Source organism: Carassius auratus, unplaced genomic scaffold, assembly GCF_003368295.1.
Source record: "Carassius auratus strain Wakin unplaced genomic scaffold, ASM336829v1 scaf_tig00007302, whole genome shotgun sequence".
Classification (NCBI taxonomy): domain Eukaryota; kingdom Metazoa; phylum Chordata; class Actinopteri; order Cypriniformes; family Cyprinidae; genus Carassius; species Carassius auratus.
This window is the reverse complement of record NW_020523832.1, coordinates 705-24699: the sequence shown is the minus strand read 5'-3', so window position 1 is coordinate 24699 and position 23995 is coordinate 705. Positions and strand designations below refer to the sequence as shown.

At 35.7% G+C, this 23995-nt stretch overlaps 1 protein-coding gene across 1 annotated transcript; it reads left to right on the top strand.

The window, feature by feature from the left end:
- Positions 1 to 13179: 13179 nt before the first annotated feature.
- LOC113071436 (uncharacterized) lies at positions 13180 to 23639 on the top strand (the record flags this gene model as incomplete). The annotated part of the gene is made up of 15 exons (XM_026244798.1): positions 13180 to 13447; positions 17096 to 17127; positions 17312 to 17433; positions 17767 to 17799; positions 17989 to 18078; positions 18210 to 18281; positions 19398 to 19486; positions 19805 to 19907; positions 20096 to 20201; positions 20500 to 20552; positions 21797 to 21866; positions 22279 to 22338; positions 22456 to 22515; positions 22891 to 23165; positions 23446 to 23639. Coding segments are annotated over exons 1-15 (1451 nt in total), but the record flags the coding sequence as incomplete, so codon positions are not given.
- Between the last annotated feature and the right edge of the window lie 356 nt (positions 23640 to 23995).

Below are 23995 nucleotides of genomic sequence, written 5' to 3'. Positions count from 1 at the left end.
AATGTCTAATCAGATTTCCCCAAAAACTGTTCCAGATCTGCTGTTATTGTTCTGCAGGAGGAAGATGGTTCAGATTGCCTTGCACCGCTGCCTCTCCTGAGCGACCTGCAGCCCGGAGTTCCTCTCCCCCACTTTTAATCTTTCTGCTTCAGGTGATTGATTGGAAAAGGAATGAGCTGTTTATTGGATGCAAGGGAAACAAATTGCTGTGTTAAGTGTGTTGCCTTGATACCAGACATGACTTAAGATGAAGCATCTAACTCTCTCACTTGTTTTTTTTTTCTCCATCTCTCCCCGGTGTGTGCTATGCACAACCTTCATTTGGAGAGCTGCCAACACAATCCCACTTTCACCCGCTGCATAAGTGTGCACTCTCACATAGCAGCCATTTAACATGGCATCTGTTTCAGATGCCTTTTATCAACGTATAAAATCAGCCCTTAGGTTTCCTGCGCACGCAAACGGACTTGTGATCTGGGTGAACGGTGGATTTCACTTTGAAAATAGAACCGTAACCATCCTGAAGTCACTCCCAAACAATCAGAGATTTGATCGCAGAGTGAAAACTGGGGGACGCAGGAACACTGATAGCCAGTCAAGGGTTATCATACAGGACAACTGCTTAGCCGTACAGTACATTCATTAACACATGTTGGCAGAATTCATGACTACTCAACATATACCTGTCTAGCACCTTGATTGTCTTGGATAACAGCCAGATCTCACACATTACAGGCCTTGTTGTGTGAGGACATGTGGCGCCATCTTGGCACGTGGTTGGCACACACTGTGAGGGCATGGTGCACTGCGGACTGGCCATAATTACACAGCAACGAACATACAGGAAGCTGACTGGAGATGGACAGAATAACAGGCCCAGAGACAACTACTAATAGACAGATAGAACTTTTCCTCACAATGACACTTTATAGAGACTGTTAAATTCAAACTCTCTCAAACTCACACATGCCAACCAACAACAACAGCAACAATTTAAAAGTTCATATCTCTTTTTCTTCACACCCCAACTCCATGAATATGCATTATATATATATATATTAATGTGGTAAAAACCACACTTTAAGTAAAATACACACCCTTATTGTGCTCAAGAAAAAAAAAAAATATGGAAATGAAAAGAATATAAATAAATAAATGAATAAATAACAGTATACTTTTAAAATCCATTTTAGGAGCACTGTTCCTTTAAGAAAACTGCATCCGCTTCTACCGAAGTCCCATTTTCAACTATAGACAAATGTGGAAACTTTTCAAATAGACGTAAGACCTGCAACAACTTGGACAAGGTTATAACAATCGTGCATTTAGATGAATCACAATGTCAATTGTCAATCAGAACACTGCCAGTTTTAGGTACATCAGATTTATGAGAAAACTCCTGCATTTCCCCTCCTTATTTTATTCTTTCACAGCTTGAACGAATGTACCCGTTCTCTGGAGGAAAGCGCCACGTGACCTACTAATGACAATCTGTCTCCATGCTCACATTTCTCCACTCTGCTTATTTATTTGATAAAGTGTGATGCCTTTCCTTTTGTTGCCCTTAATCGGAGCTTAACGTCTTTACTCTGAGATCAATAAACTCATGAATTATTTTGCCGCCGTCTATTTTTATGGTTCCTTTTGCTCATTAGCATGGGCTGGCTTTATTAGCTGAGGGCTGCCAGTGTCTTTAGCCGGTCCTGTGTTCCTTAGGTACACTAAATATCACTCATGTGTAATTAATATGCACACCCTCAGCACTAATTAAAACACAGACCTTTCCAACCAGCTGGGCCCAAGCAGAAAGAGCGGCAGTCATGCCGTAATGAACTTGTTGTAAATGTGAGCCCAGCTATCGGATATCATATCCCTAGGAGCTGACAGCATGCAACGGAGGGAGAAAGTAATAAGATCCATGAACTTGTTAATACCCACCCCACCATCTCTGGGAAGAGAGGATATTTAATGACACATCTCTAATTAAAGCCTTACTTTATTCTCCTGTGTTTGCTTAAGAGAGACTGAACACCAGCGGGAGAAAGAGTGAGAGAGGAGACAGATCTCCAGCAATGAAAGAAATGTTCATGAAATCATAACTTGTTTAAAGTGAAAAATTACTTCCAAATGAGTTGTAATGGATGCATATAGTAGACCTGCTATATGCATATCTTTCTTATGCATTAAACTGAAATATCCATAGAGTTAATTAACACAGAGGAAAGTGAATACACATATATATTAAAATGCTAATTATAACTCGACATAGAATGGCAAGTCAATACAATCCATGAAATCATTTTCATACAGGGATTACAACCCCTCAGTTTTCATTAGTATAGAAAGTTAACTTTCTGTGTATATTGTGGGCGACCTCTCTGTAATGACCTCACCCTTACAGCCTAATGTGTTGTAAATGTATCTTAGATCATTGAGCAAACAGTGGGAAAGATCAAGGCTATAAAAAAGAACAGTGTAGAGACTGGAGAAAAACCACAAATGTTCACAAAGCTCATTTCTCGCCACTAGTCTCTGCTGTTGGATCACTTTCAAGCTTGCTTTTTACAACCCACACAAACCTCTGCATTCCTCTGCCCAGAAAACGTGTTGTTTTACTCCAGCGTTTGTTTGAAGCTTTGAGGAGTTGAGAATGTGTGGATGAGAGAGAGTTCATCTGATGCAGTTATGGTCTTAAGGGAAGCCACATACAGCTATTTAGCTTAGACTTTTTATAGTTCAATAAATTTTCCTTAAAGCACACGGAGACAACGTCTATCTGATGCCTCCATTTACATCTCCAAGATGTTTCTTTTTTTTTTTTTTAAATGGTTTGCTAATCTGCAATGCCTCTATAGGACGCTTCCTATCAGATGTCAAATTGACACTTAGAAAATGTATTTAAGATGTTTATGATATAGAATATATCATCTTAAAGACATCTGTCAGATGTTTGTTTACAGCAGATGCTTTGCAGATGAAGCGATCTGTAAAAAGAAATCTTGCAGACATACATGTGCTATCTAAGTGCTCACAAAAAATGTTCATGATTGAGGGATAATTCAACCTAAAGTGACAACTCTGTTATTTACTCACCCTGTTGTCATTCCAAACCTGTAAGACTTTTCTTCTGTGGAATATTTTGAGAAAAGGGAAGTCAAACATTTGCGTTCTGAAAAAGACAGAAATACAGGTTTGTAACGACACAAGGGTGAGTAAAATGACAAAAGTTTTGGTGAACTATCCCTTTAACAGATTTTACCAGCATTCTATTTGCTCAAAACACTGATAATTAATTTCCACCATCTGAAAGAAAAATTTCATCACCCAAACAAAATGCTAGAAGGTGCTGATATCACAGCAGTTTAATTCATGTTGCAGCTAAACATGTGGTCCAAGCTGAAACTAATGAAGTCTTTCTAATTCGGTTATAGTTTATTAATGTCAAAGACACAAGTCCATTAATCAAGTTATAACGCAACTGTGTGCTGAGAGAAATGGCTGGATTTGGTGCGGTAATAAGATCACATACATTTTAAAGGTCTACAATTATCACCGTGGGTTCCCGGGCTCAAGTAAGAACTCCAAAAATGATTTTCATTCGGCACTCATTAATATGCAAAATTATTCAAATGAGATTGTAATTAAGCATCTACTCAGTGGGAACCCTTTTCATGATAATTTATGATAAACTCTGTAGCTGCTTTGATTGAGATTGATTTTTCGGTGCAGAGAAACCGTCATGAATACAAAACTGATTTCTTCCCCTTTCTCTCATCTGCTCAGGTATACAGATGCAACATACCCTGCGATTATTATGATGTAGACAGCTTATAGAGATATGTTAAGCTACTCTGAAAAAATTCATCTGATGAATCTGAGGAGAAATGGAAATCCTATTTTTCATGGATTTTATGTTAAAGCTATACACAACCTGTTTCCAACCTGTTATAGAGTATACTTTAAACATTGTGGTTCAATTAAAAAGTGAAAGTAAAAAGAAAAGAGAGAGAAGATAACTCGAGTATTTAACATTTGATGCACAGTTGAACAAGGGCTTGGAGGAGAAGTAAATGGAGGATGAGAGCATGTAAAGAGACAAAGAGAGAAATAGAAAAAGAGGGGAATTGTTATAGCCCAAGGGTTTCTGTGTTTCTCATAGTCATTCCCTTCTCTTAACTACCCACTGGAGACCAAATTAAAAAGTACTGTTAACTTATGAGATTCACAACTGAACCATACACAGTCTATTGCTTGCTAAAGCCTTTTGTATGTTCTGATGGTAGTGAGAGGCAGCTATAGCAAATCAATGGCCAGCATGGGAGGTCAGAGACAGTTCCTTCACAGATGCATGTTAAAGTCTAAACAAACTTATAAATATAATACAATATTGATTTTATCGTAAAACTTCAAGTACATTTTTTATATACTGTGTAATAATACTCCAGTGTATTCATATATAGAGAGTAAATGTTCAGTCATTTATGTGAAAGCATGGGTTTGTTTATGTTTATCCTTGAGGTGTGGTCTCCATATGCAGAGACAGAATGCACTGAATGTAGATGAGTTGTGGGTGGATACATGGATGATAATAGGCATCATAATTAAGCAAACCTAAGCGAGCACTTAAGGGACTCAATATCCATTGTTATTAAGGCAGAACATAAAAGGAAAAGGTAGTGCTAAGTAAATAATATTATTGTAATTGGCACACAGGTGAATAATTCAGCGTAATTCTCAAAGCTTGTTAAGATTCCCTGATGTGTACATCTAGAGAAACTGTATGCCTTTCAACTGTCATTCAACTCACATTTGGGCTTCTATAAATACCCAGAAAGATAAACAGCCATTGCATTAGAACTGAAGATTGCACATCTATTTTAAATTCAATTTCTCGCTTATAAGAAACAATACAATATAAGAAACACTGTGCACGTGTAATCTGGTTTTAGTAAAAACATACACTACAGTTTATTTTAGATCAATGAATACTTTTTTAAAGCACTTCTTTCAAAAATATTAATGCTGACTCCAAACTTTTGAATTGTAGTGTAAACAATATTAGTTCACAAAACCTCATTCAGTAACACATTATAACAAATTTAACAAACACAACAATGCTTTTGTCTGTAAATGAAATTTACCCCATTTTCTGTCTACAACAGTGGAACCAGTGCTGGCTTTAGAGGCAGAACCAGGCCTATACTGTATAAACAAAAGCAACTTATCTCTTTTCAGCTGAAGACCAAGTATAAACATAAAGGTCACTGATATGCAAGCTGTTGATATGGCTTAGTTGTGAGATGTTGTGTCTGAGCAGTATGAGGGAAGACACTTGTGGTCAGGCTGAGAGAGTTAGAGAGGGGGGACATGGAGAGGAGAGGAGACTAAACCCTGAAGGGTCACACGATGTTAAATCAGCAAATTAAACCACACCACAACAAAAGCACTAGGCAGCCATATTTGCAATGCCTCTGGGCAGCACATCCAAGACCAAGTCCAATCTTAATAAATGGGGAATCATGAAATCTCAAAAAATGTTCGCTAAACTGTTCCTTTGCTATGGATATAATAAGGCAAATGGACAATCTTTGTATATCAGTAGTCCTTGACCACACTGACTGGCATATTGGTAGCAAAAAGCAGTAATTCTTGTACAGTCAAACAATCATGTGTCACGTTTCGGTGATACAGGAAACACAGGAGAGATCCAAGGTCAGGTAAGAGGTTAATTGAGGGGCAATCCAAAAGGGTAAACAGTCCAGGCAGGGTCAAAACCAAAATATCCAATTAACATGAAAACAAAACAAGAACACACGGCAAGAGCAGACTCAGGAAAGTATCACACATAAGACAAGGACTCCGTGACACATCGTATAATACACAGAAGGATGATGAGGGAACTGGAGACAGGTGGGGAACAATCAATTAACTCAAACAAGGAGAAAGGTGACCAAATAAGGGAACAGGAAGTGATAAGGTGACAGACACCGTGGAAAAGGAAGACACCTAGTGGAAACCCAGGGAACACAACCCAGATACTGTGACATCTTGAAACATCTTTTAGAAAGAGTAAAAGTAAGCGGGGGTTTAGAGCCATTTACTTTTATTCCTGCCTATTGAACTCACCAGATATTTTGTAAGTTGGTTTAAAAGATCCCGTTCAAAAAAAAATTTCGATTAGAAAAAAAAATTGTAAATCCTGTCCTCCAAATTAAAAATCCATAATCTAATTATTGCAAATAAACACAATAAACAACATTGAATTTGATATAAACAGGCAGAAATACAGAGCAAGTTCACCTCCAGTGTGTGATTCTAATTGGTTGTCCTGCAGGGCAAAGAAGAGTGCACATGTCTGGGGAGACTATGTCAAAGAAGCACACAAGCACACACACACAGTTTCAAACACAACTCCCTTGTGTCCTCCTTCTTTCTTTTTTTTTTTTTTTTTTTTCGCTTACTGTCTACTTGACCCTGAGATCGATGAGTCGCACAGAGGCAGGGGCTAGTCATGTGGACAGCAGGGTTGACACACAGCTAAAGGGTCTTCTTGCCATCTCACCAAACACATCCAGGCACAGAGCACCAGACAGCTTCATTAACCCTACAGCCGGGCCTCACTGCATGTGTACTATAGAGAGAAAAAAGTGCACCCCCCACCCCCATTATTAGAAATTGTAATAATGTATAACTGATTACTGTCCTGCTTGATGAATCTTTGAGAAAAAAAAATAAAATCGTATACTGACAGAACTTTTAAACTGCAAAGCTCATATTGCATATATACTGTATATACACATACACAGTATTATCATACACACTCAATGATATAAATTAAAACTTTCCGAATTCTGAGTTTAATTTGCTACTGGCCTGAAGGACTCTTTGGTCACTTGAAAATCTATGGAAATATTATGAAAACATGTAAATGACTGTCGCCCAAGGGCACATCTTTAGGAAACGAGAATGACTTAAAGGCGCATATTCCAATGAAGATGCCATTCCTTGCCACTCAGACAGAACCAATTTAACATTAAAGGAAGAAATCAAAATATCCACAAAGGTCTTGCTCTATCTATTGATTTAAATGAATTGGACTCCGGCTAGATTGTTGCTATGCAATGTTCTCATATTTTTGCCACACTCTTTATTATTTGTTTATCTAGGACAAGCACATAATAAAGACCACTGCAGAATGCACAGCTCTAAAAGAGAAAAAAATCACATCATAACCACCACCAATCTGCACAAATAGTGGCACATCATGAAGAGATATATAGCCCTAAATGATGTTTGGTTTGGAGTTTTACATTTCAATTTAGCCCCAGGTCTTAGAGACATTAAGGCCCTAATTTACATCTTGGTCAGTGCAAGTTCCCTGGAGCAGTCCGCATGCTTTATTAGCAAGTATCTGGCCTCCTCGTAATAGCAAACCAGTCTCTCATTACTGGTCATTAGATTCATATTACTTGTATTTGAAATAGCAATACATCTTGCTACCCTAACTAGTTTTAAAGGCCTCGATAATGCACTAAAGAGAAAGAAAATACTCAGGGCAAAACAGTCTGTAATTGGAACATGCTGTAGAGGCTGTTTGCTTGTATGGACTGCTAATGTGGTTCTCTTGTATAATAACTTGTACAATCAGTACAGAAATGTGCTGGCTGAAATAATCTTGCATTTAAGGCATGCTTTGACTCAGAGGAATGTATAATTTTGCAGGCAATGCCTTGGGGTTACGATATGATAAGTCGACATGTATTGCAGACAATATTAAACAGCTTCTTTTAGTGTGCTGAATGAACTTTTGATAATGGAACTGATGCAATAAGACCCATACTGGGAATAAGAGAGAATTTCAGCATCCTCAATGCATTTTCTTTACAAGCTAATAAAGAACTACACACATGAAGAATACTAAACATGCCTGAAAGCCCCAACAGAGCCAACACCTTGACAGCTCTGCTTCTTGCCAACCGTATAAGTCAATGTAATGATCTGTGATAGGTCAGGTCATTATGCCCTTTTACATATGCATCCATAAATGCATTCTTAAATACATAACTTTTTTATTGTGTAGGGTTACGCCGTGACATTTTAAAATGCATTTTCCTCATCTGTTTGGCATATTCATTTTTGATGCTGATGTTTTCCTTTCAGCAGAGTATTTCCTGCTACCTGACCCAAACAGGTCAAAACCAACACAACATAATCTAAAGAAGTGTTAATATAAAACAATGAAAGCTTTCACAGATGTACCTAGTGCAGATCTATATATATATCTCAGAAAGGAATAATTTTCAGAAATGTTCCTTGAAGCATTTAAAACGATGTATTAGAATTGTTTTTCAAAAATCAAAACACTGCAGCCAGTGTAACCCCTGTGACATTTAAATTATCCAAGTGAAAAATAATTCAATTTCAAATTAAAAAAGCAACATTTCAATTGTGTGACAAACTCTCCATGTCCAACACAACACCTTATTCCTTAGTTTTGACCTTGGAAGGACGTTCACAACTTTTAATATTTTCAATTTTTTTTTTTTTTTTTCGCATCAGTGGCATAAATTGTTGGTATAAATCACATAAAATGTATAAATTGTTATTTAAATTTAATTAAATTATTTATTAAATGCTTTGCATTATTGAGTTAATTTGACATTTTACAAGTGTCATCATAAATGCTTAATCTGGGATTAAATAAAAACAATAATCATTCACTTAATTTTTATTTCATTTTTATACATTTTAATTTTAAAGCTCATATTGCATGCAATATGAGCTTTAAAATTGCAGCTCATTAATAATTTCAGCTATTTTTAGTATTGTCACTCAGAGATATCAGTTAAACCTTCTGAATCTGGAAATATTATGAAAGCATGTAAATGATTGGTGATCTTTAGTAAACGAGAATAATTTAAAGGTACATATTCCAATGAAGATGCCATTCCTTACTAAAGGTCATGAGCACTCAGACAGAACAAATTCAGCATTAAAGAAAGAAATCAAAATTTACTAAATAAAATATTAAAATATTTTAATAAAAAAAAATATTACCTATTTTGAACACAACTCAAATATAGTTTTGGCATATTAACATTGTCAAGACAGTTTCACAAGGGTCTGATCTGTCACTTCTTAATGGCCTAGGTGAAAATTACAGCTTGTTCCTTTACAGTTCATATTGAGTATACATAGCACATTAAAATACTCTTATTATCTATTTCAGACCATATGGACCTGGGCTGAGGTGGGCCACTGCAAGGCCTTCCCAAGCTGCTCTCTCTAATTGCAACAATTATGCCATCTTCATTACAAGGGGCATTTATGGAAAATGGTGCCATGGCCCTTCAAGATTGGTGTCATTGTACTCGGGACTGCAAGAGAGCCAAGGAGATATACCCTACAGCCCACACAGGACAAATGTGTTCAAATGCCAATGATTCTGAGCTGAATGTGACACGGAGACATTTTCTACAGATTTCTATTAAGTTGCACAACCTGTTTGTTGAACATTTATTTATAAAGCTCTTGAAACAGAGTTATTTGATATATGGTGCACCATGCTGGCTATCTATCATCAGTTTTAGCTGAATAAAAAGTACATTCCTTTAAGAGTCATGAACAAATTGTTATTTTTATTTAGATCGTCTCAACGAATATGTTCAAAAAAACCTGCCAAAACGATTTGCTCACACTGAATGATTAAAAAAATTATAAAAAAGGAAGTCTTGGCCTAGTGGTAAGAGAGTTTGACTCCTAACCCTAAGCAGGGCCGTTGCTAGTGGGGTGAAAGGTGGGTCCACGGCCGAGGGGGGGCCCCGGCGATCTCAACAGTCTGGCTAAGGCTATAGCCAAAAAGACGATCAGGACAGTTGACAGGCCACTGCTCCGTGTCATCACAAAAGCTTATAATTTTCACTTGTTTTTAAGCATTGCAACTTGCCAAATTAAACATTCAAAAGAGTTAGAATCATTCAAACACAAGACGCGGAAAAGCTCAACAGAGTAGCTGGTTACTCACACGCTGTGTTTGGTGAGCCTCGTCTCACAGACAGCAACACTGAACCAAGCTCTCCTCAAAGATCCTCCTGCACATGGACAAACAAATACCAATGGCAGTTGTTTAAACAGACAGAAAAAAGGATGTGAAAGAGCCCGCGGTGTTCTTGTGTTCAGGGCGCACGCAGAGAGAGATGTCTCAAAACACTTGTACAACGAATTTGCCTCTTTTTGCTGTTGTAGCGACAAATATGTCAAAATACATTGGAAAGTTTGTTCTAAAAAACTGTTGGTTATGTTTTTAAGCGAAATTAAACAGTTGAGAAAAAAATTTGATGTTTGTTATATTGGATGCATTCGTTGTCTCTTAAAGGGACAATAAGTAACTTTTTAGGTATTTTATTATCTAAAATCAATATTTTTATTCATAAATATGCCCTCAATGGTGTACAAATACCTATGCCAATGTTTAAACTAATCCTTGTAAATGAAGAATTTATTATCTTTATATACATGGGACGGGTAGGTTGACGGAGGCTTCCATGTAGTTCCGCCATCTTGCAAAACTATAATAGCAGAGAGGGACAAAAAGTACTAAGCCAACGCGTTTCCACAGCGCGTTTTCGGTCAGAGCCAGAAACGCAGGTGCAGAGCAGTGAGAGGCGCTTGAAACTGCACCGGCAAGTTTAAAAGTCTGGATTGCATTCTTATTATGGACCATACATATGCCGCGCCACAGGAGAAGAAAACATCGTCGCCAAAACAGTCAAAAATAGAACGTAAAAGGAAACGTGACCGTAGATTACAGAAAACAAGAGTTAATGTAGGGGAAGCTTTTTCTAGGTGGAAAGAGCTAATGCTTGATAAAGACGCTGAAGTGGCCAGTTTTCTTCTCGACAGGTAAGTCAGTGTTACAGTCTATATTATAATTTTTTTTTATATCTAACAATGCATATAATTCAGAAAATATAACGAATAAATTAGACATAACTACTAATTACAATATTTCATGTTTTCCACAGTCAGTAATTCATACTGTAACATTCGTTTGTTAGTTGTCATGTTGCAGTTTGTTTGAAATAACACACCTGTTCACCTGAAGGAAAACTCGACGAAGTGCTATTAGAATACATCCTGTCAAAGCTTTTTGGTACATATCGCCTACCGTAGATGCAACGCACATTTGAAAAAGCGAGGCGCTGGAGAGCAAAATTAGTTTGAATGCAAAATACAATTTCACCACTAGATGGGAGTAATTCCTACTCAGTGTCCCTTTAAAAGTACCACACCTAATTTAGCTACTATCTGCTATAATGTTAATCCAAGAAAATGAAAGAAATAAAATCACTCACTGCTCTTGACTGGATAACTTTGTAGTTTTAAACAAGAATTAGTGCACAGTCAAACCAACAATTATTCAGACAACAGATATAATTGTTCTTATATATATATATATATATATATATATATATATATATATATATATATATATATATATATATATATATATATTTTTTTTTTTACTATTATACTAGTATATAGGTGCAAGACACTATAATTCATATATATATATATATATATATATATATATATATATATATATATATATTAGTGCTGTCAAAATTAGCGCGTTAACGCATTCGATTAATTTGAAATATTTAACGCGTTAAAAAGAAATAACGCAATTAACGCGGTTGCAGTTTTTTTTATTTCCAGTTGTGGCCTATGTGTGTTCAACGTGCAAAGAAATATGGATAAGACCAAGGAAGGACTTTTAGACGGAAAGTTTCAGTATAAAACTCTGCCGGATTACTCTTCAGTCTGTCACAAGAAACATTACTCTTCATTCAGTCTGCCACAAGAAACAGCAACATTAAAATCATGAACTCAAATGTCATTGTTTAAAAAAAAACAAAAAAAAAACAATGACTGTAACAGTGCGTAAATCAGACCTTTCTGTAACGCTAACGTTAATAAGCTTAAACGAAAATAATGAAATAATTGTGTAGCGGAGTATTTTTGTGCACAGTGCCGCGAACTGTCAGTCACTCCTGTGCGCGTGCATCACTGTCCTCCTCAGCTGCAGCAACTTGCGCTCTCTCTCTTCATCAAGCTTTAAAACAAAAAGGGGACAAAAAGATCATATTGTCTTTGTGCATAGGCTATAGATTAATTAGATAAATGAATATCTAAATTTGTGCCTTGCCGTCTACAGTATTTTTTTAGAACTTAGAAAAAAGATGCTGCAGCCAATGAGCAGCCAGCGGGGGCTGCAGGACGACTCAACCTCCACAGACAGTTTTTAATGTTTATCAGACAATAAATACTAAAGATTTTGCTTTAGTATAACTCACAACGAGTTTCACACACCTTCTCCGGCCACGTTGAGTTGTTGACACTTAACAGTGGGAAAAGCGACACATGCGCTATTCACTTGTATAACTTAAGGGTGAATGGGTAATGTAGTTTCTGCTCTGGGTGGGATGAATTAGGAAGCTTGCATTGTGAAGGGCGCTCTGAAAATCGGCAGTGCAGGTAAAAGATTAAAACCTCTATTAAAACAGATGTCCAAATGAGCGTACCGGTACGCTACAAGCACGTTCTGGGCGCACGGAGAGGTGGCGGTACGCTCAAGAGCTATATTTGGAAGTGGCGGTACTGAGTAGCCTACCGGTGCGTACCGGCCCACTTAAAGCACTGGCAATGACTATACTTTGGAATTTTTTTGCAGTCCACTTAGAATTCAGCACGTCCTGATTTTGCCAAGTCCTCGTTGTCCTGAGACCAATATTTTTTTATGATGACCCTGGGACAACAACTGCCTCAGCCAATCAAAGTTTATGACGTCATCACTATGTGCGCAGTCCAGAGTCCGCCAAAATAACAGTAACGCCCCTCTTACAAATTCAAAGAAAAGAAAAACTGTCCTGCATCTGCAACCACCGTGATACCAGAGAAGATAGCAAGTAAAAGGTAAGACCACAACTTTTTAATTTCTCGTATAAATTTATATCAGTATATTAATGATAGTACAATTCATATTTCTTTTTAGATTATTTTTACCACCGAAGTTTTAACGTTAGTTTGCATTGGAAAGTTAGCCTAAATAAAACAGTCTGATAAATGTTGTTTTTACATTTATTTCATTTTTTTTATTTTGTCCCAAACTATAAAAAGGCTGCGATTAAATACTGGCCGTATTGCGATCTTATTTTCTGCCGGTTTAGCGCTCGGACTGCCGCCACCACAAATTTTCTTAATATTTCTCTCGTTAACATGTAAAGTTACTTCACTGTGCCATTGTCCATTTCCGTTTCGTTGCGTCCAGTAGCATTCAAAGACAAACGTCCGAAATGCGGAACAAAACAGCGCTAGTTTGCTCGCCGCACGGACCATTCAGCTCGGTCCACCATCAGACAGTACTGCAATTCGCTGCGAGATCCAGGTAGAAGCGATTTATTACTGATCTATTACTGTAATAATCCGTGATCACTGATTTATTCTGTTACATATGAATATGATGACCTCAAGTCATTACTGATTTATTCTGTTACATATGAATATGATGACCTCAAGTCATTACTGATTTATTCTGTTACATATGAATATGATGACCTCAAGTCATCACTGATTTATTCTGTTACATATGAATATGATGACCTCAAGTCATCACTGATTTATTCTGTTACATATGAATATGATGACCTCAAGTCATTACTGATTTATTCTGTTACATATGAATATGATGACCTCAAGTCATCACTGATTTATTCTGTCACATATGAATATGATGACCTCAAGTCATCACTGATTTATTGTTACATATGAATATGATGACCTCAAGTCATTACTGATTTATTCTGTCACATATGAATATGATGACCAAGTCATTACTGATTTATTCTGTCACATATGAATATGATGACCTCAAGTCATCACTGATTTATTCTGTTACATATGAATATGATGACCTCAAGTCATCACTGATTTATTCTGTCACATATGAATATGATGACCTCAAGTCATCACTGATTTATTGTTACATATGAATATGATGACCTCAAGTCATTACTGATTTATTCTGTCACATATGAATATGATGACCTCAAGTCATTACTGATTTATTCTGTTACATATGAATATGATGACCTCAAGTCATCACTGATTTATTCTGTCACATATGAATATGATGACCTCAAGTCATCACTGATTTATTGTTACATATGAATATGATGACCTCAAGTCATTACTGATTTATTCTGTCACATATGAATATGATGACCTCAAGTCATTACTGATTTATTCTGTTACATATGAATATGATGACCTCAAGTCATTACTGATTTATTGTTACATATGAATATGATGACCTCAAGTCATTACTGATTTATTTTGTCACATATGAATATGAATATCTCAAGTCATCACTGATTTATTCTGTTACATATGAATATGATGACCTCAAGTCATTACTGATTTATTCTGTCACATATGAATATGAATATCTCAAGTCATCACTGATTTATTCTGTCACATATGAATATGATGACCTCAAGTCATCACTGATTTATTCTGTCACATATGAATATGATGACCTCAAGTCATCACTGATTTATTCTGTCACATATGAATATGATGACCTCAAGTCATTACTGATTTATTCTGTCACATATGAATATGATGACCTCAAGTCATTACTGATTTATTCTGTCACATATGAATATGAATATCTCAAGTCATCACTGATTTATTCTGTCACATATGAATATGATGACCTCAAGTCATCACTGATTTATTCTGTTACATATGAATATGATGACCTCAAGTCATCACTGATTTATTGTTACATATGAATATGATGACCTCAAGTCATCACTGATTTATTGTTACATATGAATATGATGACCTCAAGTCATCACTGATTTATTCTGTTACATATGAATATGAATATCTCAAGTCATCACTGATTTATTCTGTTACATATGAATATGATGACCTCAAGTCATTACTGATTTATTCTGTCACATATGAATATGAATATCTCAAGTCATTACTGATTTATTCTGTCACATATGAATATGAATATCTCAAGTCATCACTGATTTATTCTGTTACATATGAATATGATGACCTCAAGTCATTACTGATTTATTCTGTTACATATGAATATGATGACCTCAAGTCATTACTGATTTATTCTGTTACATATGAATATGATGACCTCAAGTCATCACTGATTTTTTGTTACATATGAATATGATGACCTCAAGTCATTACTGATTTATTCTGTCACATATGAATATGATGACCTCAAGTCATTACTGATTTATTGTTACATATGAATATGAAGACCTCAAGTCATCACTGATTTATTCTGTCACATATGAATATGATGACCTCAAGTCATCACCGATTTATTCTGTCACATATGAATATGAATATCTCAAGTCATCACTGATTTATTCTGTCACATATGAATATGATGACCTCAAGTCATCACTGATTTATTCTGTTACATATGAATATGATGACCTCAAGTCATCACTGATTTATTGTTACATATGAATATGATGACCTCAAGTCATCACTGATTTATTGTTACATATGAATATGATGACCTCAAGTCATTACTGATTTATTCTGTTACATATGAATATGATGACCTCAAGTCATCACTGATTTATTCTGTTACATATGAATATGATGACCTCAAGTCATCACTGATTTATTCTGTTACATATGAATATGATGACCTCAAGTCATCACTGATTTATTGTTACATATGAATATGATGACCTCAAGTCATTACTGATTTATTCTGTTACATATGAATATGATGACCTCAAGTCATCACTGATTTATTCTGTTACATATGAATATGATGACCTCAAGTCATTACTGATTTATTCTGTCACATATGAATATGATGACCTCAAGTCATCACTGATTTATTGTTACATATGAATATGATGACCTCAAGTCATTACTGATTTATTCTGTTACATATGAATATGATGACCTCAAGTCATTACTGATTTATTCTGTTACATATGAATATGAATATCTCAAGTCATCACTGATTTATTCTGTTACATATGAATATGATGACCTCAAGTCATTACTGATTTATTCTGTTACATATGAATATGATGACCTCAAGTCATTACTGATTTATTCTGTTACATATGAATATGATGACCTCAAGTCATCACTGATTTATTCTGTCACATATGAATATGATGACCTCAAGTCTTCACTGATTTTTTCTGTCACATATGAATATGATGACCTCAAGTCATTACTGATTTATTCTGTCACATATGAATATGATGACCTCAAGTCATCACTGATTTATTCTGTTACATATGAATATGATGACCTCAAGTCATTACTGATTTATTGTTACATATGAATATGATGACCTCAAGTCATTACTGATTTATTCTGTTACATATGAATATGATGACCTCAAGTCATTACTGATTTATTGTTACATATGAATATGATGACCTCAAGTCATTACTGATTTATTCTGTCACATATGAATATGATGACCTCAAGTCATCACTGATTTATTCTGTCACATATGAATATGATGACCTCAAGTCATCACTGATTTATTCTGTTACATATGAATATGATGACCTCAAGTCATCACTGATTTATTCTGTTACATATGAATATGATGACCTCAAGTCATTACTGATATATTGTTACATATGAATATGATGACCTCAAGTCATTACTGATTTATTTTAGACTGCTTCGGGGATACCGCGGCGGAGTAACCCAGTACCTTTGTGATTCTTCATAGACATAAACAGAGAGAAGTAGCTCCAGCTACAATGTTCTTCCGCACGACGCAAGCAGTTCTGTTTATTAACCGCTAGAGCGTCAAAAGTTCCCTACTGCAGCTTTAAATGTATTTCAACTTTCAGTTCACTGTAACATCTTGTAATCCAAAATTCCAGATGGATCTAAGATATTTACAGTTTGCTCAAAAAAACTTTTCCTCATGATTATATAAGGACCTATACAATATAATGAGATAAGATCTATCATTAAAAACTGTCTGTTACTTCTGTATTTAAAGGGCACCAAGTGACCAAGAGCACACAATGGAAGGTATGATTTCACTTAAGGGGGATTGCTTCTCCATAACCTACATGATAAGCAACTTATTTTACAGCATGTTGTTATAAAAATACCTTTACAATGTATTCAGATCTGCATTTCCCATATTTATTGTTAATGAAAATTAGTGTGGTTGCAAAATGTGTCATTTATTAATTATTATTCATCTGCGTAGATAAGGCATTAAGGTGTCTCCAAAACAAGAGCCCAATATTCACATTAGGAAGTGTGGGGCCATATGACATTCAAGTGAACAGTTTGAACACTTTAATGAGGGATGAGCAAGTTTCTGACGAGGTAAATTATTATCCGTTATAAATTCTTACACTTATTTTCTGTCACGTATTTCCTACCACCAAAACAAGCCACCATGGCCTACTTCTAGAATTTAGCCTTCAAACATGTTTTCTGTTCTACTCGTCCACTGGAGTTCTGTATATTTTTAACTAAATATTTTTTTACAAAATGTATTTGCTTGCCGGGTTAGGTTTTTTTTCTACATAGTTAAAGAGTATGAAAAAGGACTAGTGATATAAATGATTCACAACATTTCTGTGTGACAAAAAAATAGAGCAGTTATTTTTTTTACTTATTTATTTTAAATCTCACATTTGTCCTTGAAATATTCAGGTCATGAATTCCATATGTGATATCCTTAGCAAGGTAAGTGAAATTTTATCAGCAATATCTTGAAGAGTACACCTAAATAATGATAATATTAATAATAAAATAGAAATTAATGATACACATACGAATATAATTTTAAAACTGTACAGTTAAGCTTGATTTGTAACGTTAATATATTCAACTCTGTTGAAATGGAAAACAATATTTTGTTTTGCCTTAAAACAGGATCGCCCAGGTGTTGTACATATCAATTGTCAGGCCCTCACGAAAATACTGGATGGATCTAAAAGGGCAAAGAGCCACTATTTTCTCAAGGTATATCACTGTTATTTATTTATTTATTTATTTATTCTTTTTTAGGTATTATATTAATGAATAGCTTCTAGGCTAATCAAAGCATCCTGATTCTGTAGATGATTGTCACATGCACTTCTCTAAATCAACAGAACAACATTTTGGAAAGGGCAACAGAGGTGTTTGGAGTGTATCTCGAGAATGGCAATCATTGGAGCTTTTTTGTGAGTCAAACCTTTTTGAGGATAAAACATTTTCGCATGTGGATTCTATTTTATTCTTGCCTAAAAAAAAAGACATATAGCCCCCATATAGGATCACTTATTTTAATAGATATGTCTACCTCTGCTAGCATAGAGCATAGACATAATGTGCAACATAGTTCAGGTATATTCAGTGTTTCCCACAGCCTTACACTCTATTCGTGGCGGCACTCCGCAAATTCATTTTCTGCCAACAGGACGCTTTAATAGCAGGAGAGGTAGAAGTTTCACCGGTAACGGCTCCAGTAACAGCAGCTCTGAGCTCACAAATGCTGCGGGAAACCCTGAAATTTCTAAACTTTCAACAAAAAAAAAAAAAAAACTAATATATATTATTACATGTTCAAATTATGAATAAAATGTTTCATATTATTATAAGCTACACCACACATTAATCCTTTTGTTCCCCTTAAATGTTCCTGGTAATAAAAATTACTAGGTCAGTTTAGCCCCCCTTGGCTTCAAACTCTTAAGGCAGGGTCTTCAATTGGTCTGGGAGGGTCACTTACCTGCTGAGTTTACCAACACACCTGATTAAAATTTTCTTGTATGCCTAGTGAGACCTTAATTAGCAGGTTCTTGTGTATTTAATTGTCCAAACATGCAGTCCTGAAATGCTCAAAGTTCCATGCTCCAACATACAATTAAACTCACAAGAACCAGGTGCATTATTTCATGTTATCTATATCAAATGTCTATATCATATCTATTCAAATGAGAGATCCTATATGGGGGCTATAAAATGTTTGTCATTCTTTGGTTTGCCACTGAATTTCAGAGGGCTGGTGGCTTCATTACCTCCTTCCAGTGCCCTGTAATACAACAAGAAAGAATGCGCCTGGTTCTTGTGAGTTTTATTGTATGTTAGAGCTAAACTTTGCAGGAAAGCGGTTCCTTTGGAGACCTCTGCTCTTAGGTGTTAGGATCATATAAACTGGTGCAATTTCCTGCTGGTGTGAGTTGTTGGAGCATAGCACTTTGAGCATGTCAGGACTACATGTTTTGCCATAAGGCAGAGTGAATGGTATTGCATTAATTGTCTTATGGTTATTATAACTTCATATATTTCTGTTTTAGCATTGCAATGTTGACAGAAGGTGCATCACCTACTTTAACTCACTTGGAGAGACAGAGTGGCAATGCCAAGCAATTGCTCAGCACTGGTCGTAAGTATTCATTGTTTTGTTTAAAAGTCTACTTTAAGTGCCAATTTATCTAAAATGGCAGTACCTGCTAGTACTATAATTAATTTTCCAGCTGACCCGATTTCTAATCAAATGCCTCACAACCACAACTCGCATAGTATCCAGTATACAGTCCCACTGTTGCACAATTAGTTCCCGTGACTAGCACAAGTACTCCTCACTGTATCTTAAGTTTGTTATTAGGACACACAAAAAAGAGTAGATTATGACAAAATGTTTATTTTGAAATTAATTGTTGGAATTGTATGCTAGTGGCAATTGTGATTTTGTTGATTACAGTGCATTTGCAGCCTCAAGGGGAGTAAAAGGAGAGTGGGACCTCAAAACCACAAAACATAATTTGCAAACCGATTCAGTGTCATGTGGTATCCACACACTTGCAGTAAGTTATCAAGCGTAGATCATTGCATGCATGTTTTTTAAACAAATTAAATTTAAACTTATTATCATACATAATCTTCCTTTGTACATGGTTTTATTAAAGTGCCAATAATTGTCAGATTCTGTAGTGACAGATAGGTTTCTCTCTATCTTATTTTTATTCTTTAAAAATGTTTGTCTTCCTTTAAGTTTGCCACTGAATTTCTGAAGGCTGGTGGCTTTATAACCTCCTTCCAGTGCCCTGTAATACAACAGGAAAGAATGCGCCTGTCCTCACTTTTGTTTGAATCTTTAGGTATGTGCCTTATTGATGGAAATGTTTTAAATGGGTATTATTATACATTTAAAAGTTCTGAGATTTGGCCCCTTGCCATATTTATTGCTCATTTAAAACTGTTGTTGAAGGATACTGGGTAATCAGATCCTCCATGGTCAGTCAAATAAGTAAAGTAACAGGCCACTGTTGAATAAGTAAATGTATATTTATTCAATCAAAATAAATAAATAAAAATCTATAAACCAAAGTGCATATGCAAGCAAGAAAAAAAAAAAAAAAAAAATTAATAAACACTTTTTTTTGTATATGTTTACAGATCGAACCAAAAAATGTGGAATTTGTGCCAAAAATATTTCAGGAAGAAAGAAAGTAAGTGCATTTATGTATGTATATGTATATATAAGTTATTTATTTTTTGTATATTTTTGCTGTCGTTTTAGGGCCACAAATCTACTTATAACTTTGCTACATTTGTTTGCCATTTATACCTTCATTACCTCGATTAACTGAATTGAACTCATCAAAGCTGTAGTTTTGCACAGTTATGTGGGATAGCTTTAAATAGTCTCTCTTATGGCACTAGGACACATATATCTCAAACTTTACGAAAATCAGGCAAATACATTTTTAAGTTAAGGTTCCGTATTTCTGCTGATGTAAGTTGAATAAAAAAATCATAATATGCTTCTGGTAGCTGTGCTGTAAATAAGTACAGTCAGGTCCATAAATATTGGGACATCGACACAATTCTATTCTTTTTGGCTCTATACACCACCACAATGGATTTGAAATGAAACAAACAAGATGTGCTTTAACTGCAGACTTTCAGCTTTAATTTTAGGGTATTTACGTATTTAAGAGATTTTTTAAGGGAAAGAAGTGGAATGTTATGCAATGGCCAAGACAATCACCTGACCTAAATCCGATTGAGCATGCATTTCACTTGCTGAAGACAAAACTGAAGGGTAAATGCCCCAAGAACAAGCAGGAACTGAAGACAGTTGCAGTAGAGGCCTGGCAGAGCATCACCGGGGATGAAACCCAGCGTACGCTGATGTCTAATTGATCTCCAGACTTCAGGCTGTAATTGACTGCAAAGGATTTGCAACCAAGTATTAAAAAATGAAAGTTAAAGTTAAAGTTAAAGCACATCTTGTTTGTTTCATTTCAAATCCATTGTGGTGGTGTATAGAGCCAAAAAGATTAGAATTGTGTCTATGTCCCAATATTTATGGACCTGACTGTATATTACACATAACCCTTTCACAAGCTCGCCTTCCGAAAATTGGACCCTTGACATATTTCTTGCTCATTTAATACTATTACTTTCCATTATTTATGAATTAAATGTGTATTTACTGTATGCATATGGATTCACCCTGTATGAAAGTTTAAAGTCAGATGATCAGTGGGTTGAGTTAAGTGTATTGACTGGGTAATTTGGGTCAATGTATAGAATATAATTTTTTTAAGCATTTACTGTATTAAAACCTTATCAACAGATTGTTAAAATAATCTATTTTAGCAGCCTTATATATATATATATGAGACTTGTATACATGAGGTTCACATCCCTATTGTATATGTGATTTCACTGTATTTTGTTTTAACAGATGGCATGTACCTGTGGGGCAGTGCTGCATGTACTGTGTGCAGCCACACCCATGTGCTACATATGTCAAGGTAAAACTGTATTTGAATTGTCTCATCACGCATGCACATACGGTACATTAAGCAATCTCCTTTGTCCTGTTATCAATGCACATACAATGAGGGTATACATGGTTCCCTAACAAGTGGCAAATGTGGTTTGATTGTCTGTTTAATGAGTAAATCTAAGAAGTAATGTCACAACAGAAGTGAACTCTACTGCATGGCTCTTTTATCTCAACAAATGAAAATGTAACGCAAAAATGCAATTAGTATTTTTTATTCACATTCACATGCTCACTCACTCATTCCAGTAACATTAAACACCAAAAAGGTTTTGCACTCATCTTTTTCTTTATGACTGTAGTGATGTTTTTATGCACTAGTCATAAGCACATTTGTTGTAGGTGATGTCACAAAATTTTGTGTATAACTTTCTATACAGAAGACAGCAACCCATTGGCCCAAATCTCTTTGCCTGCATCAGATACTGCAGCACACTCAGGTAATTATATATTATATTAATGACTTTTTTGTTATTGACTGGTTGGATCTCTTGCACCAGTTGCTATGAAGTCTCATTTAGATTATCTCTCACATTTATGTATTCTGTTTAACACAGCTGACCCAGACGTGTTAGTTGAGACCTCTGGATCTGATGAAGGCTCTGCACTACAACAGGGTAACTTTTCTAATTCTTGCATTTGACTGACCTAACTGAACTTTGGCTAAACCTCATTTGCACTATTACAGTCACTTCACCTGGGATAGCCATTTTCCAAATTAGTTTTCAATTCATATTCGATGAGTCAGTGTAAACACTATGCACATTTGCAGGCCAAAACAAGGCCCTAGTTCTCATATATGGTCTGTTTGTTGTTATTTTCTCTAGGTGGTCAACCGATATATCAGTCGATATTTGTCATTTTTCATATCAGAAATCATGTCAGAAAAGGAGTGTCTGAGTTTAGTTTGTTTGTGTAGACACAAGTATTGTTTGTTTAGAAACAGGTGTGTTAGCTAGTAATCACACATATTCTGACATATTTTTGAACAGAAGAGAAAGTTATATCCATGTTGGAGGCCATAGGTAAACCTGTGGCCTGTTGCAGCGAGGAAGAGATGGAGGAAACCAAGGAGGAAGAGAGGCATAAGCACAATGGAGAAAGACATAGGGAACACGAGGGAGTGCAGGAAAAAGAAAAGAAAGTGTATAAAGTTTTAGGAAGGCTAACAGCACAAGGAAAGACCTACCAGGTAGATGAAGATGAGCTGAAGAGAAGAGTCAAAGGAGAAAACATGTCCACAAACATGTTCAGAGCGTTAATAAGGGTTTGTATTGCCTACATTTACGTATAAAAGCACAAAAGTAGTTATAAGATGTAGTGGCCAAATAAAATAGTTTAAGGGCTGCAAGTTAATAAGAAAGCATAAATATCACTGTTTTTTTAAACGCAAGGTTGCATCATCTTGGGATTATTAGTGGTCACAAATCATACACAGTTTGCCACATTTGCCTCTTATGGCTATTTATAGAATACATGAGTGATATTTAGAAAGCTCTCTGCTCACATGCTTTGCATCTGTGGACACTGTACTTGTTTATACATAGGTTGGCAAAAAAGATGTTCCACCCAATGTGCTGCAGCAGCCTAAAAAGGCAAAGACAAAGGTGACGATATTCAGCACTTTAACAGAGGGAGAGGCGGAAGGACCTTGCCAAGGGGTTTGGAATGCACTGACCAAACATGTGCCAAAAGACCAACTACTTTCTGGGATACCTGAAGAGGACATCCCAGCAACACTGTAAGTATGTCTGTGTAAGCTCTCTTTCTTCCTCTGTTTGGTATCATGTCTTATAATATATTGGTGGCTGCACCTTTATTTATTGGCTATGAGGAAAACATCCAGGAGTGAGTTAAGATGTGACACTGTATATCAGTATTTATTTTCCCAAAGAAATAAGAATTATTTATTGTATTCAGCCTGACATCCTTTTTGAAAAATAATGATTTTTAAACTTATGTCTGCTTTGCTGAACATTTAAATACATTTTAAGGATTGGGCATCTTGAATGTTGTTTTAATGTACGACCAATGGCAAAAGTTCCTTGGTTTTAAGGGCCATATTTACTAAGGGTTTAGCGCAAACCCTCTTTTGGC